General features: G+C 39.5%; 1 protein-coding gene across 6 annotated transcripts in view; it reads left to right on the forward strand.

Annotated features, from left to right (window-relative positions):
• EFCAB7 (EF-hand calcium binding domain 7) overlaps positions 1–19,743 on the forward strand; it is a 60,868-nt gene that overhangs the window by 35,751 nt on the left and 5,374 nt on the right. For 5 of the 6 annotated variants that reach the window (XR_004974019.1, XR_004974020.1, XM_036349288.1 and 2 more), the window contains 2 exons: positions 5,720–5,868; positions 16,045–16,254. Coding sequence is in view for 4 of the 6 variants with exons in the window: in XM_036349288.1 (XP_036205181.1) it covers positions 5,720–5,868; positions 16,045–16,254 (359 nt within the window). In the remaining 2 variants the exon portion in view is untranslated. The remainder of the gene's footprint in view (positions 1–5,719; positions 5,869–16,044; positions 16,255–19,743) is intronic. The other variant, XM_036349289.1, reaches the window with a different exon arrangement.

Consider the following 19,743-nt stretch of genomic DNA (forward strand, 5'->3'; position numbering starts at 1 on the left):
CACTCTCTTCTGGCTTGCATGGTTTCTGTTGAGAAATCAGCTGACAGTCGTATGGGTACTCCCTTGTAGGTAACTGACTGTCTTTCTCTTGCTGCTTTTAAGATTCTCTCTTTATCTTTTGCTCTTGGCATTTTAATTATGATGTGTCTTGGTGTGGTCCTCTTTGGGTTCCTTTTGTTTGGGGTTCTCTGCGCTTCCTGGACTTGTAAGTCTATTTCTTTGACCAGGTAGGGGAAGTTTTCTGTAATTATTTCTTCAAATAGGTTTTCAATATCTTGCCCTCTCTCTTCTTCTGGTACCCCTATAATTCTGATGTTGGTACGCTTGAAGTTGTCCCAGAGACTCCTTACACTATCTTCATATTTTTGGAATCTTTTTTCTTTTTCGGTTGGGTCTTTTTTGTTTCTTCGTATTTCAAATCTTTGACTTGATTCTTGGGATCCTCTTGTCTGCTGTTGGATCTCTGTATATTATTCTTTATTTCAGTCAGTGTATGCTTAATTTCTAGTTGGTCCTTTTTCATATCCTCGAGAGTCTCACTAGATTTATCGAGGGTCTCAATAAATTTATCGGCGGTTTCCATAAAATTCTTGAAAAACCTTATAAATGTGGCCTTGAACTCTATATCCAGTCGTTTGCTTTCCTCCATTTCTGTCATTTGTGACCTGTTTCTTTGTCTCTGCATTTTTTATGCTTCCCTGTGTTGGTAGAGTGGTTTTGTGTGCTAGGTGTCCTGTAGGGCCCAGTGGCTCAGCCTCCCCAGTTACCTGAGGTGGACACTCTTGGTGTACCCCCTTGTGGGCTTTATGCACAGTCTTATTGTAGTTATGCCTTGATTGTTGTAGGATCACTGGGAGGAATTGACCTCCAGGCCAATTGGCAGTGAGAATCAGCTGTGTCTGCAGTGGGAGAACTTCTGTGCTGAAGACACCCTTCTGGGGCAAGACTTGCTTCAGTGGGGTTTTGGTGCTCACTGAGTCTGCACCCTGAGTGTGTCCCTTATGGATCTGAGGAGTTGTAATCTGGATGGTCCCCCTCTGACCACTGGGTACAGTGGCTCTTGGATCTAAGGAGGTGCTAATTTAGCCTCTGCCTGAGGTTACACAGGAGGAGCTACGAAGAGAACTGCAGATTCCCCTTCCTTTTTTGGAGTTTGGAGGTACCCTAATGAGGCCCAGCTGTAAAGCAATGCAAGCTGCTGTGGGGCCTTGGGCCTTCTCTTGGAAGTTCTGGGTCTGTCTGGCCCAGCTGCAGCTAGGTAATTTTCAGGTTGCAAAGGGCTGGGGAATTCATATGCAAAAGCCTCTGCTGCAGCCTGGGTGGGGTGAGGTCTCAGGGAATCAAAGGGCGGAGCAAGCAGCTATGGCTGGTCCTCAGCCCTGCCCTAAGGGGCCGCGTGTCTCAGTGTCCCGGTAATTGCTGCAAGCACCTCTGAGGGAAAGCCGACCTCAAGTTCCGAGTTCTGCCCACTGCCAGACAGTCCAGTTTCTCCCCATATGAGTCCTGGGTCCCCAGAGACTTCCCGGAACTGGAGTTCAGAGCAGTCGGGAGCTTGTGACTCCCTCCCGATTCAAAAAGACAGCCGCGTCCTCAGGTGCCAGCCCCTTTCCACAAGCGCTTGAGCCTCCGTACCTCTGCACTTTACTTCCGCACCTCCTCTGGCTCTCAGTGTGCTTTTCTTTCCTTCTAGTTGTCGAATTTCCACTCAGCCAGCTTTCCTGTAGTTCTGGATGATGTCCGTTTTGTCTTTATGTTGTTTTTTTGAAGTTGTTGTGGGAGGCAGCAATTTCCCGGTGTTTATCTATGCCGCCATCTTAGTTTCTCTCCTACCTCAGGTTTATATTTCGTAACCTTCAGAGATATGCACGAGCTATTACTTTCATCCATCAGGCTACTCCTATTACGAGACTTAACAAAATTCATCACTGAGAACAAAGATTCACAAGCATATGTGGATGAAACCAAAACACTGGTCGGATCTAGGAAGGCAGGGAGAGTTAAGGCAGAGGCATTGAAATTGCTCTTCCCCTCTCTCGTCAATCCATGTCTATGGTCTTTAAGATAACTTGTTATGTAAAATTATTTATTTATCTAAGATGCACCTACACTGAATTTATCTGAAAAATAAAAAAGTCGATATTAAGAAAAAAATTGTAAATGGAAGATAAGAGAGGGTTTTGCGTGCCAGCAAAAGTTACTGGCATGCCATTTTTGGCATGCATGCCAGGAGTTGCCCACCCTGTACTAGAGCATAGTCCATAAGAGTGATTCATAAATAGGATTTTCTTACTATAAAGTTGTTGATAAATATAATTTGTTTAATAATTTAATTAAATTGGTAGAGTTGACAGTTAACATTTTTTGAGAACTTATCATGTACTAGGTAGAAGCACTTCTACATATCAACTCTCTGAGATATGTGCTATTATTCTCATTTTACAAATAAGAAATCAGAATAAAAGAGGATAAGCCACTTGAGCATGGTTAGACAGCAAAAAATTTCACAGCTGAATTTCAAACCTAGGCAGTCAGACTCCAGAACCTTAAGCACCATGCTATAAAAAATACCCAAGAATGGTTGACTGAAAAAGTGATTTGGAGGGAATGACTCTTTTACTAACATTAATAATACTACAAAAAAAAAAGGCTTTTTAAGTTCTGAAATGTTTATATTTTTAATCACACATAATATTAATTTTATCATTTTCTTTGATAATAAGAAAACATTATTTATCTGTAAGGTCATCTTAATAAAATCTTGTTAGACTTAAATGTACCTTGATTTTATTTTTAGAGAAGTTTTAGGTTTATAGTAAAGATTAAATAGATAATCCCATGTATCCTTTCTCTCCCTCCCCCCCCACCCCCGCCCCCAACCAGTTCTCCCTATTATAAACATGTTGTATTAATTAGTATGGTACATTTGTTAAAATTGATACTGATACATCATTATTAACTAAAATCCATAGTTTATATTAGGATTATATTGTACAATTCTTTGGATTGTGACAAATATATAATTTCATGTATCTGGCATTACAGAATCATACAAAATCATTTCATTGCCCTAAAAATCCTCTATGCTGTACCTATTTATCTACCTATTCCTCCCTCCAAACTTTTGGCAACCACTGATATTTTTACTGTCTCTATAGTTTTGCCTCTTCCAGAGTATTGTCTTGTTAGAATATCATACAATACATAACCTTTTCAGACTGTCCTCTTTCACTTCGCAATAAACATTTAGTTTCCTTTATCAAGGCTTGATAGTTCATTTCTTTTTACTGCTGAATTATATTTTGTTGTTTGAAAGTACCACAGTTTGCTTATTCACCTAGTAAAGGACATCGTGATTTCTTCCAGTTTTTGGCAATAATGAATATAGCTGTTATAAATAATCAATGCGCAGATTTTTGTATGTACATAATTTTCAACTCATTTCAATCGTTTCAGTTAACGAATGGTATAGCAATGAAATGGTATTGCTGTATGGCATAGGAAACCTGGTTTAACTTTGAAAGAACTGTCAAATTGTCTTCCAAAGTGACTACCATTTGCATTCCCGCCAGCAATGAATCCTGTTGCACCATACAACATTTGGTATTGTCAGCTTTTTGTGTTTAGCTATTCTAATATGTGTGTAGCGGTATTTCATTGTTGTTTTATTTTGCAGTTCCTTAATGAAATATAACATCGAGTATCTTTTCATATGCTTCTTTGCCATCTGCATATTTTCTTTGGTGAGGTGTCTGTTCAGATTTTTTGTCCATTTTTTAATTAAGATATTTGTTTCCTTATTGTTGAGTTCTTAGTATATGCTGGATACAAGTCTTTATCAGATATATGTTTTACAAGTATATTTCTCCCAATCTGTGGCTTGTATTTTCATTCTCTTAATAGTGTCCTTCACAGGGCAGAAGATTTTAATTTTAGTGAAGTTCCACTTATCCATTTTTTTTCATGGATCATACATTTGGATCATACATTTTGGTAGCTAAAAACTCATAGATATACACAAGTTCACTCAGATTTTCTCCTGTTATCTTGAAGTTTTATAGACTTGTGTTTTGAGACTATGACCCTTTTGGGTCTATGGTCCATTTTAATTCATTTTTGTGAAAGATGTAAGATCCTTGTCTAGAATTATATATTTTTCCATGGTGATGTCCAGTTGGTTCAGCACCACTTTTTGAGAAGACTATCCTTTCTCCATTGAACTGACTTTGCTCCTTTGTCAAACATTGCATATATTTGTATGGTTCTGTTTCTGAGATCTGAAGTCCACTGATTATTGTGTTTAATTTTTTGCCATTATCACACTATCTTGATTATTGTAGCTTTAAAGTAAGTCTTAAAGTTGGGGATGTTAATACATTTTTTAAAATTTAATGGAGGATTGATAATTTTAAGTTTTAAAAGTAGATTAGTTATTAATAGTCTTTATAGTACAGTATCTGGATACATTTTTGAAAGCAATAATTTCTTTGGATTATAATCAAATATTAATATTTTTCATTTTGCTTTACTGCATAAGTAGCTCCAACCTCCATTTTAGTGGCTACCATTTCTATGATCAAATTTGATCTTCATTTATTTTTTTTCTTGTAAAAGGTATGAGTCATTTTCCAAACTCTAAATATTTTAAACTATTATTCAGTCATCCACTTTTAAACAGTCATGTCTCTGATGCTTTTCTTACTATAATGCATACAAAAGGGATATCTCAAATAGGAGTACCCATTTGCCTTGGATATATTACAGATAAGAGTTGGAAAATGGAATCTTTCTTGTTGCTAGGGCAGTTAACAGAATATAATCCATAATGAGTAGCTGTTTGTTATCTATATTATAGATAAATTCAGGAATTACACATATTTAGGTACTTCTAGGTGGATTTAGTTTTGCTTGCAAATAGTATTTAAATGGACATACTTATATTTGTCTGGGACATTCATGAACTCCAAAGTGTTTCCTATTATCTAATAGTTTTTTAAGGGGACAATTCGTTTAAAATTAGAGTAATTAGGCATATAGCAGTCTCCTTAAATCTGGCATATCCTCACCTCCCTTTTTGAAACACCAGTAGTTTGGGAGTTATTATATCAAATCCATTCAAGTTCTGCTGATTTTAAGTAGCAAATATATATGAAACATTTTAATTTTTTTTGAAATATATAATAGTATCTGCTCTACATAAGCAGGCAGGTTAGAATTTACCCAATATTACACTTTCCTTTAATTTTGGAATATATTTGCATTATTTATAACTTCAGAGTTTGTTTAAAAACTAAAGCATGCATTGTGATGGTTATGCTGAATTATGGGAAATTAGACTCAATCATTTTTTTTTTAAACAGTTGTCTCCTCCCTCCCTCCCTCCCTCCCTTCCTTCCTTCCTTCCTTCTTTTCTTTCGAGAGGACGGGAGAGAAAGAGAAACATCAGTCTGTTGTCCTACTTATTTATGCATTCACTGGTTGATTCTTGTATGTGTCCTGATCAGAGATCGAACCCACAACCTTGGCATAGTGGGACAATGCTCACCAACTGAGTTACCCGCCAGGGCTCAAGCATGTTTTGGGTCATTCCACTTTCAAACATGGCTCACGGATTCATAAGGTCTCCTTTAAAATAAACATTTATGAATACCAAAAGATAGACTTTTTATTAAAAGTATGAAATTTATATCATATAAGGAAGAACTTTTGGTTGTTTTGACAGAGAATTTTGATACAAAGAAGAATGAACTAACAAGACAGGGCTTTATGGATCTGAATCTAATGGAAGCTAATGATCGTGAAGGAGATCCTCGTGACCTTTGGGTAACTCTGCTCTCAATGGGCTACAATAAAGCTCTGGAATTAACAGAGGTAAAGCAATCTGAAAATTTTATTGTGGTTTTAATGTACATAATATTTTGCCCCATGAACATTTTCCCGATACATGACTTCTAAATTGGGCACTGAAATTCTTGAACTTTAGCATATGAATGAATCCTGGGTGCAACAGCCCATTTTGCTAGTTTATGAAAATTCCTATTTTGAGCTGAAATTTAGTTACTACAAACATTCAGGAACAAAGGAGTTTGAACATATGATTGTAATAAAAAAATTATATTTCTTAATTGGTAATGGCTATTTGAGTTGCTAAAGTCTCATTTCCATGGGGAAACTCTTTGTCCCAACAGAATAAAGGCTCAGAATAAGGAGAATGTGTCTGTATGAAAACTGGAATTCTGATTTTTTGACAAAGGTTGCTTCTTTGGCAGTGCTTCACTTATTTAAAGCACTGTGTATGTGTTAGCTATCATTATTATTTATTAACATGATAGGTACAGAAGTTGAATAAGACTTGTAATAATCCAAAGGAATAATAAAAATTAGGCCCTACTTCTTTTTTTTTATTAATATATTTTTTTTTATTGATTTCAGAGGGGGAGAGGGAGAAAAAGATAGAAACATCAATAATGAGAGAGAATCGCTGATCGACTGCCTCCTGCACACCCCCTATTGGGGATCGAGCCCACAGTCGGGGCATGTGCCATTGGCCGGAATCAAACCTGAGACCCTTCAGTTTGCAGGTGGATGCTCTATCCACTGAGCCAAACCAGCTAGGGCTAAGTCTTACTTCTTAAGTTCTATATTTTTGTGTTAGGTTTAAAATAAAAAATTTAAGAGTTTCAGGCCACAAATTAGATAACTAGTTTTGTTTATATTCTTAAAATTAAAAATAGTTTATGTTCTTTCTATATATAAATCATCTTAGGGCAACATTAGCACCAACAAATTTTGAATTTGAGTGTGTTGAGACTTTGGTTTAATTCTTAGTTTTGATATTATTCAAAATCCCTCATAAACCTGTTTTCTGAAAAGTTTTCTATACTTTTTTGTTGTTATTAATAACTAGAGGTCTGATGCATGAAATTTATGCAAGAGTAGGCCTTCCTTCCCCTGGCTGCCAGCTCTGGCACCTAGGACCTGGGCTTCCTACTGGCTGCCAGCAGGTAACTGGGACCCGGGCTTCCCTTGCAGCTCCAGCTTTGTCTGGGAGGATGTCTGGTCTAATTAGCATATTGTGTTTTTATTATTATAGACTAGAGGCCTATTGCACGATTCGTGCAAGGGGCCTTCCTTCCCCTAGCTGCCGGCACCAGTTTTCCTCCAGCACCCGGGACCCAGGCCTTTGGTCCGGCCACAGCAAGGCTTGGGTTCTCCCCTCTGGCTGCAGCGAGGCTTGGCTTCTCTGCTGCAGCCGCAGCAAGGCTTGGCTTCTTCGCTGCAGCTGCAGCGGAGAAGCCAAGCCTCTTCAGCCTTCAGTCTTCAGTCTTCACTCCGGCTGGAGCCTTCAGTCTTCGCTCCATGCCTGTGTATGCAAATTAACCGCCATCTTTGTTGGGTTAATTTGCATAGTCATTCTGATTGGCTGGTGGGCATAGTGGAGTGACACCAATTTGCATGTTACTCTTTTATTAGTGTAGCTAGGAGGTAAATAGTTACAGTCACTTTTATATCCTACTTTAACATTCACTGAACCCCACATTTTAACCATGTTACAAAATCAGAATCTAATCTGTGAATAATATTTCATCTGTTGTACATGTTTTCACTTAATAGAGAAATTAGTTGAGTAATTTAAAATATTTTATAGCATTTACTGATGTCACGGACCTTTGAAATCATAGGCAAAAAGGATTTTTGAGATAAAACTTTTTAAACTTAAAGTTTATTCATTTATTTACTATACTAGTAGCCCGGTGTACAAAAATTTGTGCACTTGGGGGTGAGGATGAGGAGTGGGGCCAGACCCCTCAGCCCGACCTGCACCCTCTGTCATGTTCCGGGACCTCGGCCACTCCTGGCCTAGGCACAGGCCTACAGGCTTGGGCAGCCTGGCTCCCGAGGCCCCAATTTATCAAGAGAACAAAGTCGGCGTTAGTTACAGCCCTCACAGAACCCAGTACACTGCATCTGTGCATACAACTGCCTCATTCATGTGCCTGCTTCACCCTACTGAATTACTAACATCTTGAGGACATAGCTCTGTCTTATCCTGCTTCACCTTCAGTGCCTGGCCTGGTGCCATGGACCTGAGAGGGTTTGCTGAGTGAGTGAATAATGAGTGAGTGAATGAGTGAATGAATGAGCGAGTAAGTGAATGAGCAAGCAGCTACCAGCGGGGATAGTGTGCACTCTGCTCTGAGCTGCCTGACGCCAACCCCGGGAAGTTCCCGCCCTGCTCCCAGTGGCCCCACTCCCCTCTCCGGGCTGCATAGTTCGTGCAGGGCAAAGGCTGCCCGGGTGTGCGTTTTGGCAAATCAGTGCATTAGCACCTGCCAGCCTGGGATCCCAGCGGAGGGCTGTTTGTGGGCGTGGCCAGTGACAGATTGGTGCATTAGCACCGGTCAGCCGGGGATCCCCCCCAGGGCCGTTTGTGGGCGTAGCCAGTGACAGATAAGTGCATTAGCACCTGTAGGCCGGGGATCCCCACTGGCGGGCTGTTTGTGGGTGTGGTTAGTGACTGATCGGTGCATTAGCACTAGTCAGCCGGGGATCCCCCTGGAGGGCTGTTTTTGGGCGTGGAAGATCAGTGCATTAGCACCTGTCGGCCGGGTATCCCCCCAAGGCCATTTGTGGGCGTGGCCAGTGACAGATTGGTGCATTAGCACCTGTCTGCCGGGGATCCCCCCCCTGGGGGCCATTTGTGGGCGTGGCCAGTGGCAGATCAGTGCTTTAGCACCTGTCATCCAGGGATCCCCTGGAGGGCCGTTTGTGGGCGTGGCCAGTGGCAGATCGGTGCATTAGCACCTGTAGGCCGGGCATCCCTGCTAGAGGGCTGTTTGTGGGCATGGCCAGTGACAGATCGCTGCATTAGCACCTGTCCAGGGATCCCTGCTGGAGGGCCGTTTGTGGGCATGGCCGGTGGCCGAACGCTGGGGTTCCGCCGCCAGCCCTGGGTTTGTTCCCATACGGGCCGCCTGCCACCGGGGTCACAAATAGCAGGCTCAGATGGCAGCGGGGCAGGCAGGATGGCGCTGTCCTGCCCTGCCTGCAGTATGCAAATTAGCCTCCATCTTTGTTGGCGGTTAACCGCCATCTTGGCTGGTGATTAATTTGCATATCTCACTGATTAGCCAATGGGAAGGGTAGCGAAGTTACGGTTAATTACCATGTTTCTCTATTATTAGATAGGATAATATATTCACATCATTGGAAATTCAAAAGGTAAAAATATATATTCAGTGGAAATTCAAAGGATGATGAGACGCCCCTCAGTAAGTGAAATAAAAAGGCAAAACAGAATTGATTGCTTACTGTAAGGGAGAGCTATGTGGTTAGTTGCATTCTCTCCACACAGAGCAGAATTCTCATTTTATTATAGGATTTGGGGGAAGCATGGTTACTCAGGTGAGACTGTTGATTGTTTGGCACTTGGCAGTGTATTTATTGACATGAATCTGTCTCTGACTGCTTGACTTTCAAAAGTGAGGAGCTGACACCAGTTGGCTTACAAAACTGTGTTCATTGAGATGACTTGTTGCAGATCAGTTGAACAGGTTTAAACCAGTTCTGGTGACTATTCATTACCATGAAAACACAATAATTGTGTTTTGTTTTGTTTTCATATGTTTGTAGGAACTTTTTTTTTTATCCCAGCCTCCCCTTTTGATTTTCATCCAGCTAATGCTGTGGAAGAAGTTATCAAAGATTCCCCCAACCACTGTTGTTGATTTTTTTTTTAATCGTTTCATCTGTGGGGATCTGATTTACAGTTTGTGCATTTATCATGATTTCATCCTGCTTTTGTCTTTAAGTCATCTGTTGGGACAATACTATACAGAAGCATTTTAAGACACTGGACAACATTTAAACTCTGACACAAAAATGTATAACTAGGAGTATTATAAGAAGGGACTGGAGGGCACTCCAGAATCATGACCCTAGATTTTCCAAGTTTGGCCAAGATAAGATCCAAGGACCTCCGGAGTCTTCTTGGTATAACATTTCATACTTAGCTCTTTTTTAAAAGAAAAATATGTTTTTTTTTATTTCAGAGAGAGGAAGGGAGAGGGAGAGAGAGATAGGAACATCAATTAGAGAGAAATATCTATCAGCTGCCTTCTGCACACTCCCTATTGGGCAAGTACCCTGACGGGGAATCCAACAGAAGACTTCCTGGTGCATGGTATCACACACTGGCAACCAACTGAGACACATCCACCAGGGTATAGTTAGCTCTTCTAGTGAATTGTAGATGGTTTTACTTGTAGTGTTAATCCAGGTACAACATGTACTATTAGCATTCGTACAGACCCTCCCTGTTTGATCAAGAGAAAATCAAGTCTTTTTTATTATCTGTGACTGCTTGAGTTAATTTAAGCTGGTTTTTGTACCCATGGGACTTAGACTATATTAATTATTTTGTCAACCAACATGAAGGAAAATTTTTTTTATGACTACCTGGAGTGGTGTAACTACTATGAATAGGATCACTATATTCCGGAATCTTTTTCCAGAAAAATTTTATTCTTTGGGCGTGTTAGGAAACATAACTCATTGAGGGTGTTGGAGAGTCATACTCTTGGGATGGCCTAGCTAATAGGTGTACACAAAAATTAATCTTGGTTCAGGGTTGGCATTAAATAGTCTGATTTCCACATTACCTGCACAAGAGATGTAATTATCCTTAATGGAACTCTAGGTGTATTGTTTCATGGTGTTACAGTTTGTACTTCTCATAACTCAAACACATTTTCCTTAAAACCTAGATTTAGGCAGGTTATTATTACCAATAAGGAGAACATGATAGGTCACAGTCAGACATGCACACTATTAAATCTGTAAAGGGTGCAACTTATGTTCCCATGATCTTGAGCAGAAGCTGCTTACTTAATGATCATGTGCTTGTTCAAGAGTTCTAGGTTAATTCTATGGACTCTGCTTCTAAAGGCTCTGTAGAGAACCTCCCTTTAGGATATTTAAAGAATGTACCTTTCCAGTTATTTTATGGCCTTTTTTATTTTTCTACAGGTTTGGGAATGATAAAGACAAAAATGTTTTTGTGTAAGGAGTAAACCCTTACATAATCAAAATTCATGAATTATTATTCCAGTTAAATGTGTTCTTCATCACAGAACCAATAATTTGGAATGTCCTAGGCAGTGATGATGATTGTGGCTTTTCAATAGGGAAATATTTTGACCCATTCTGAAAATAAATACACTGTTAAGTAGTAGCACATATTCATACAGCATAAAGGGAGAACCTACTATATAGAATCAGTTTGGAAATGCTTAGAGTCTTTTAGAGCATATATGCTCAGTTCATGTACCACAGTTTTCCAGGTTATTTATATACTAGAGGCCCAGTGCATAAAATTCATGCACGGATTGGTTCCCTAGGCCTGGCCCACCTTTAGGGCCTATCGGGGCCTTCCTTCCCCCGACTGCCAGGTGCTGGCCAGGGCCTTCCTTCATTCTGCGCCACCCCCTGATGGGCAGCGCACGTCATAGCAAGTGGTCGAACTCCTGGTCGGCTGAACTCCTGAGGGGACAGTTTGCATATTAGCCTTTTATTATATAAGATAGATAAAGCATGGACTAACCACATCCTTCATTATCCTAGGAAAGTTTCCTTAGTGTTTAATATTCTAGCTTATTTATCTTTATTGGAATGAGCCGTTTCATAGAGGATTTTATCTAGTGTCCAGATGGCCATTCTGGGGCCACATGTGTATTAAAATCTGATGGTACTCAGTGTTCTTTTCAGAATTTCACAGGCCACATTTTGTGTATCTATGGTTGGAATCCTTGAACTTCTCCATAGATTTGTTTTATATTGTTGTTGTTGTTGTTTTATATAAGGACTTTAGTCAAAGTAATCTGTTTAGTTTTTTTCAGCAAAAGAACATCCAGTCTATAGAAAAATCATATAAAAGTTTATTGGAGCCAAATTTTGAAAAAATTCCCAGGAGCAAAATCTTAACAGATTAAGAAAATGCTCTGGAGAATGGCAGTTTGCAGCTTATTTTATACATTAGAATAAAAGGAAAAGTCATAAGGAGGGTTACATGAAATCCTTTGGTGGTAGATTAAAGGTGCAGAAGAAAACAAAGCCAGGAAATCTCTAGGATTGGATAAAAAGCAAAACAGAGAGACACATACATCTTTTACATTGGTGGGAACAGGATAGTTAATCTTTAACATTTATAGTAGATAGTGATGGAATTTAGGGAACAAGATAGCAAGGAAGAGTTTTGTGGATCATGCTCTGGTTCCTGTGGTTTTTGTCTTTGAGGGGTCTAGAAAAGAAAATTACTCTGACATTTCAAAAGTATGCTATCCTAGATGCATAAGAACAATGAACACATTGTTACAGTTTTTTTCTTGTGATGAAAACTTCTAAGATCTACTCTCTTACCAACTTTCAAACACACAAAATAGTATTGTTAACTATAGTAATCATGCTGTATATTACATCCCCAAGACATTTATTCTTTAACTGGAGGTTTATACCTTTTGACCACCTTCAACCCATTTTTACATTCACCCTTCACCCCCCCACCTCCAGCAACTACGAATCTGTTCTTTGTGTATCCATGAGGTTGTTGTTTTTTTAAATATTTCACATATAAATGAGATCATGCTTTATTTGTATTTCTCAGTCTGACTTATTTCTCTCATATAATGCCCTCAAGTTCCATCAGTGTTATTGCAAATGGAACTATGTGTCATGATGGGTGTTTATTAGACTTATTGTGGTGATCATTTTTCAATTTACACATATATAAAATCAGTATGTTGTATACCTGAAATTAATATCATGTTAACATAATGTTATATACTTATGTTATATTTTAATATAACATATTATATGTTATTAATATAATGTTATATGTTAATAATATCTCAATTTAAAAATGCCCCCTCCAAAAAAAAGAACAATGGACAGAGCTCACTTAAGGTAATGTAAGGGAGCTATAGGCCTAGAACATGATTACCTGCTATGACCTGCCCAGTCAAGAATTTGTGATCTTGTGTGGCTGGTTACTTTTAGTCACTGAGCTTGTCAGGCCTACCATGTGGCCCCTGAGTTTGTCAGGTTTACTTCATAGCCCCTTTTTCGTTTATAGTATAGTAATATATTAAATGTATTTTTATAGTATTTCTAAAGTGCTTTTATAGTATTTCTCATATAGTACTTTTAAAGTATTTCCATAATATCTGTAATATAGTATATTAGTAGCTACAGAACTTCTTTTACTTTGAGTCTTCTGGCTTGTTATATGCTTCCTATATTAACTTAATAGAATAAAGAGAATAGGTTAATAAAAGATTAAGCCCAGGAACAGGAAAAAATAATATAGTTATAGGGCAGCTTTTTTTTAAAGCATATATGATTTTATTTTTAAAATCTTAGAGAACATATCTTCAACAAAGACCTTTTAAGATTTTTATTTTCTGTGAATCTTTAAATATGGACACTTTTTGGTGGAATAAAACAGGTAACCAAGATTTGGAAATGGCAAAATAATACCAGAATCTGGTTAGTAATAAAAAAAATAAAGCTTTAAAATTTCACAATCATTTTTGTAATTATTATAAATAATACTGTTTCAGAATTCTACATTGTGAAATATTTTCACCACTCAATCACATATTAGGTAGTTGCAACAACCCTTGGCAGAATATATCCTATTTAATCCCACTTTTTCAATGAAGAAACTGAGTGTTATAGAAATTGACTTCCCCAGGTCATGTAGCTAGTAAATGGCAAAAGCATATTACAAACCAGGTCTTCTGCCTTCTAATTCAATGATTTTAAAATTGTATTGTCTTTATTTAAAAAAGGTAAGTTTGCCTGGCTAATGTTTCCCAGGGGTTAGAGCATTGGCACACACACCAAAGGGTCACAGGTTTGATTCCAGTCAAGGGCATGTACCCTTTTGGGTTGCAGATTCAATTCCTGGCCCTGGTCCAGGCACATGTGGGAGGCAACCAGTTGTGTGTCTCTCTCACATCAATGTTTCTCTCTCTCTTTCCCTCTCTCTCTCTCTCTCTCCTTCTCCCTCCCTCCCGCCTGCCCTCCCTGTTTTCCTTCCACTCAGTCTAAAAATCAATGGAAAAAATATCCTCGGGTGGTGAAGATTAACAACAACAAAAAAAGATAAATTTGTTATTGGTGAAGGTCATAATCATTAAGATATATATTTTTAATTTTAGTAAAAATGTGTATCAATGCTCAACTAACTTCAGGCTTTTATCTTTTGTCCTCCAAATAAAAAGATGACCATCAGTATGTATAAATTTACTTACTTATTGAATAATTATTTTTTGGATGCCTATATGTGATAAACCTCTAATAAACAGGCATTGAGAATACAATGATGAATAAAATAGTCAAAATTTCTTTCCTCAAGGAGAATAATTAATTAAATACAAAAAAATCATTTCAAAAGTGGTTTGAAAAAAATAAGCTAGAGGTCAAAGTAAATAACAGGAGGGAAATGAAGGAGATTGGGAAATAAGAGCAGCTCTCTCTGCAGAGGTAACTCTTAAACTTTAACCTGAGGAAGAAAGAGGAGGTACCCATGTAAAAAGATGTGAAAGGATCTTCCAAGCAGAGAGAACATTACATATAGGGAAGTGGGGGGGAGCAAAAGTAGGTTTGCAGTTGTTCATATGGAAAATAATACAATCCTATCTAATAAAAGGGTAATATGCAAATTGACTGTCACTCCATCACAAAGATGGCGATGCCCAATCCCCTCAGCCCCGCCAGAGTCCCCCAGTCCTGGGGGGGTAGCCGCTGTGGTGACAAGGCAAGCGTTCTGCCCCAGCCACGGAGAGCCTCTGGGCAGTGGGCGTGGAGCGGCCAACCCCAACAGAGAGCAGAGAACCATGGGGAGTGGGCCTAAGCCATCAGGGCTCCCAGATTGGAGAGGGCTCCCCTGAGGGCTCCCAGATTGGAGAGGGTGCAGGTCGGACTGAGGGATCTGCCCCGCCCCCCCCCACCCCGTGCACAAATTTCATGCACCTGGCCGCTAGTAATTAATAAATAATAATACAAGGATACACTCTTGTTTTGTGTGCTCACAATTATAAACCTACTTTGTCCCACCCTGTATTAAGGCTGTAACATTAGGAATGAGCTTCAATTGTTATAGAGCAGTGATGGCGAACCTTTTTAGCTCGGCGTGTCAGCATTTTGAAAAACCCTAACTTAACTCTGGTGCTGTGTCACATATAGAAATTTTTTGATATTTGCAACCATAGTAAAACAAAGATTTATATTTTTGATATTTATTTTATATATTTAAATGCCATTTAACAAAGAAAAATCAACCAAAAAAATGAGTTCACGTGTCACCTCTGACACGCGTGTCATAAGTTCGCCATCACTGTTATAGAGCCTGAAAGATCAGAGTAGCTGGAATATAGGGAGGCAGAAGATTGGGTTGGATGGAGAGGCAAAGGCAACTTGTGGGCTGAGGTAAAGACGGAAAGGTAAACATTAGAAAAATCCATTTCCAAAAGCACCAAACATTTTTAGGCCTTGGATTTTAAAGGTGCTTTTACACTAACTTTGAACTGTTGGTTTGTTTTTATACATTTAGTTCTTTTCAGTACTCTTTATCCACCTCTTAAGTTTCATTTGTAAACATAATTCCTTTAGAGCCCTTTGATGAGTTATTTCTATGCCCTTAAAGTTAGAAAAGGGTATTAAATAAGTAATATTACACGAGTTAGCTTTAAAACAAATGGAAGCATGGTACAATGGTTCAAGGAAGTGTTACTGATTTGCTAGAGGTTATAGTTTTCTTTCCTTTTCTGTGAATATTATCCATTAATATGCTAACCCAAAATCAGAATTTTATGTTTTTTTATCACTAAATTTAAAGTACTAAACTTTTCTTCTAAAAGCGTATCAGAAGGACAAGCTAGGAAGTGTAGTGTATCTTCTTAAATCATATGATAAACATATTAATAATAAATTTATTTAAATTCTGTCAGAAGGCTAAAATAAGGTTTGCTTTTTCTTTTATATCAGGCATGCCCGTTTGTCATCGATATCTATGCAGACAAATGCAAGCCAAGAATTAAAGCTGTCCATATGGAGCCATGCAGTGGGCAACTTGAGAAGGCCATTTGCAAATCTGTCCTTGACAAAGGCGATGCCAAAGTAATGGATGGTTATGAAAATATTATTGTACATACTCATAAGCGTGACACCTGGATAACTTCTGTTATTGAAAACAAGGTATCAGTTATGAAATGGTTCTCATGACTGCAGTGTTTACTAATATTTTCCATCTTCTTTCTTAATTTATTTTTGCACAGTAATTAAATGTCCCATTACATTAATAATATTTATAACTAGAGGCCTGGTGTATGAAATTCGTGCATGGGTAGGGTCCCTAGGCCTGGCCAGTGATCAGGGCCGATTGGGGCCTTCCAGCTGCTGGCCAGGGCCTTCCTTCACTCTGCACCGCCCCCTGCTAGTCAGCACATGTCATAGCGAGCGGTCAAACTCCCGGTCTCCTGGTTGAATTCCTACAGGGACAACTTGCATATTAGGCTTCTATATCTATAAAAAGCCTGTGGCCATAACGCCATAACGACCAAAGACTGGTCACCAGGAGATGCATGGATCACCTCTTGGTCCCGCGGCCTACAGGCTCCTATCGCAGCAAGGCAGGTGGTTGGTTGGCTGGGCTGCACGGCAAAGAGGGCATGGGGGATGGGTGCCAGGCAGGCAGGGGCAGGGAGCATGGCGCAGGTCCCCAGGTGACTAGCAGAGGTGCTTCTGCCGCGGGGGGAGGGTCGGGGGTGCGTGCGGCTGGCGGCGGGGGGAGGCGGCATGCGGGGGAAGGGTGTGAGCTGGGAGATGAATTGAAGCAGAAGGTAAAAGCTGTTACTAAGGGAAAGAGCCAAACAGTTCAGAGCAGCCAACGACTCAGACACTCAACACTGGGGAGAGAGGAATGGGGACCAGTCAGGCACAAATGAACTCGTGAGGCCCACAATGGCGGCGGCAGCGGTGGAGTCTGGGGTCCCGCCAGCACGCGCGGCTGGTTTGGGGTACCCCTGGCGGGCTCAGCAGGTCTAGGGTCCCGCCGGTGGATGCTCCGGAGGGAGTCTGGGGTTTCTCCCACGATGGCGCGCCGGAGCGAGTCTGGGTACCACACAATTTATTGCCCTGGGCCTCTAGTTTATATATAAATTATCATGCAAATTGTCCCCACAGGAGTTCGACTAGGAGACCAATTGCTCTCTATGACGTGTGCTGACCACCAGGGGGCGGTGCCGGACGAAGGAAGGCCCTGGCCAGTGGCCAGCAGCTGGGGAAGGGAGGCCCTGGCCAGCAGCCAGAAGGCCCCGATTGGCCCTGATTGCCAGCCAGGCCTAGAAACCCTACCCATGTATGAATTTCGTGCACCAGGCCTCTAGTATTTAAATAAAAGCTCTCTTTTATTAAGGCATCACACAGACTACAAAATGAGAAAACTGACTGACAGAGATCAGAGGATCTGTCTGAATTTTAAAAGGAAAATTAAGCATGGTGGTTTGTCCATCTATCACAGCAAAAATGTTATTTTAGCAAAGTAATGGAGACAGTGACCTTGTTTCCATGCAAAACCCAGAGTAAATGACTTTGTACATTGAGTCAGCTCCACTAATAGCAACAACTACAGAAAGTTGGAAAATATATTCAGCAAGCTTCTTGAAGCCAGATAATCTATCTTATATATAAACAGTGTATTTGGTTTGGAAGTATTACCCGTATTATGGATGCAAGGACAAAGCAGAAGCAGTTTTCTTTTCAATTCATCTTGATGTCAACCTTTTCAATTGACTTTTTTTGCGGGGGGGGGGGGGGGGGGGGGCGGGGGAGGGCCTCTGAATAAAGTTTTGTTTCTTTTTTTTGTCTTTTTATTTATTTATTTATTTTTATTGCTTGAAGTATTACAAAGAGTAATACATATGTCTCCTTCCCCCCTCCCCCCTTGACATTCCCTCAGCCTCCCCTACCCCCCAGTGGCTTGTGTCCATTGGTTATGCTTATATGCATGCATACAAGTCCTTTGGTTGATCTCTTACCCCCCCACCCCCCACCCCCAAACCCTCCCCGGCCTTCCTGCTGTAGTTTGACAATCTGTTCGATGCTGCTCTGCCTCTGTATCTATTTCTGTTCATCAGTTTATAATGGTGTTTATTATCCATAAATGAGTGAGATCATGTGGTATTTTTTATGTATGTTTTACAATATCAATAATAGATTAGAATAATAGTATGTGTATATAAATTAAAATACATGTACATTTTACATATGTACTCAAAATTTTGTTATTAATATTTTTTAACTTTAAATAATTTTGAGCATTTTATTATTAATATATATTTTTTTACTTTAAATATTTTTCAATTTTTCAATTGCAGTTGACCTACAATACTACATTAGTTTCAGGTGTACAACCCAATAACTAGTCACCATATCACTTATTAAGTTTTCACCCAGATAAATCTGGTACCCATCTGATACCATACATAGTTATTGCAATATTATTGACTATATTTCATATGCTATACTTTACATCCCCATGACTGTTTGTAACTATCTATTTGTATTTCTTAATTCCTTCACCTTTTTCATCTATTCCCCTAACCCCTGCTCCAACCTTAAAGAAGACCTTTTAACATTTCTTGTGATACTGGTTTAGTGAAGCTGAACTCCTTTAGCTTTTTCTTGTCTGGGAAGCTTTTTACCTGTCCTTCCATTCTGAATGATAGTTTTGCTGGGTAGAGTAATTATGGTTGTAGGTCCTTGCTTTTCATCACTGAATATTTCTTACCAATCCCTTTGGGCCTGCAAAGTTTGTGTTGAGAAATTAGCTGACAGTCTTATAGGAGCTCCCTTGTGGGCAACTAACTGCCTTTCTCTTGCTGCTTTTAAGATTCTCTCTTTGTCTTTTACTTTTTGCATTTTGATTTATGTGTATTGGTGTGGGCCTCTTTGGGTTCTTCTTCTTTGAGACTCTGTGTTTCCTGGACTTATATGTCTATTTCCTTCACCAGGCAAGGGATGTTTTTTGTCATTATTTTTTCACATAGGTTTTCAATTCCTTGCTCTCTCTGTTCTCCTTCTGGTACCTCATGATGTGAATGTTGGTATGCTTGAAGTTGTCCCAGAGGCTCCTTATACTATCCTCATTATTTTTGGATTCTTTGTTTCTGTTCTGATTGGGTGTTTTCTGCTTTCTTATCTTCCAAATCTCTGACTTGATCCTCTGCTTTATGTACTCCACTGTTGATCCCCTGTAATGTATTCTTCATTTCAGTTAATGTATTATTCATTTCTGACTGGTTCTTTTTTTATGTTATCTAGTTCCATTTTTATGTTTCCTATCTCTTTGTTGATGTTCTCACTAGTTCATCTACTCTTCTCCTAAGTTCATTGAGAATTCTTATAACCAGTGTTTTGCATTCTGCAGCTGGTAGATTCCTTGTCTGTTTTGTTTAGTTCTTTTTCTAGAGTTTTGTTCTGTTATTTTATTTGGGGCATGTTTCTTTGTCTCCACATTTTAGCAGCCTCCCTATGTTGGCTTCTACATATTAGATAGAGCTGGTATGTCTCTCAGGCTTGGTAAAATGACTTTATGTAGTAGGTATTCAGTAGTATCTAGGGCACAGCTTCCCTCCCTGATCACCAGAGCTGGGCACTCCAAGTGTGCCCCCTGGGTATACCCTC

This window comes from Myotis myotis, unplaced genomic scaffold (genome assembly GCF_014108235.1).
Source record: "Myotis myotis isolate mMyoMyo1 unplaced genomic scaffold, mMyoMyo1.p scaffold_m19_p_2, whole genome shotgun sequence".
Taxonomy (NCBI): domain Eukaryota; kingdom Metazoa; phylum Chordata; class Mammalia; order Chiroptera; family Vespertilionidae; genus Myotis; species Myotis myotis.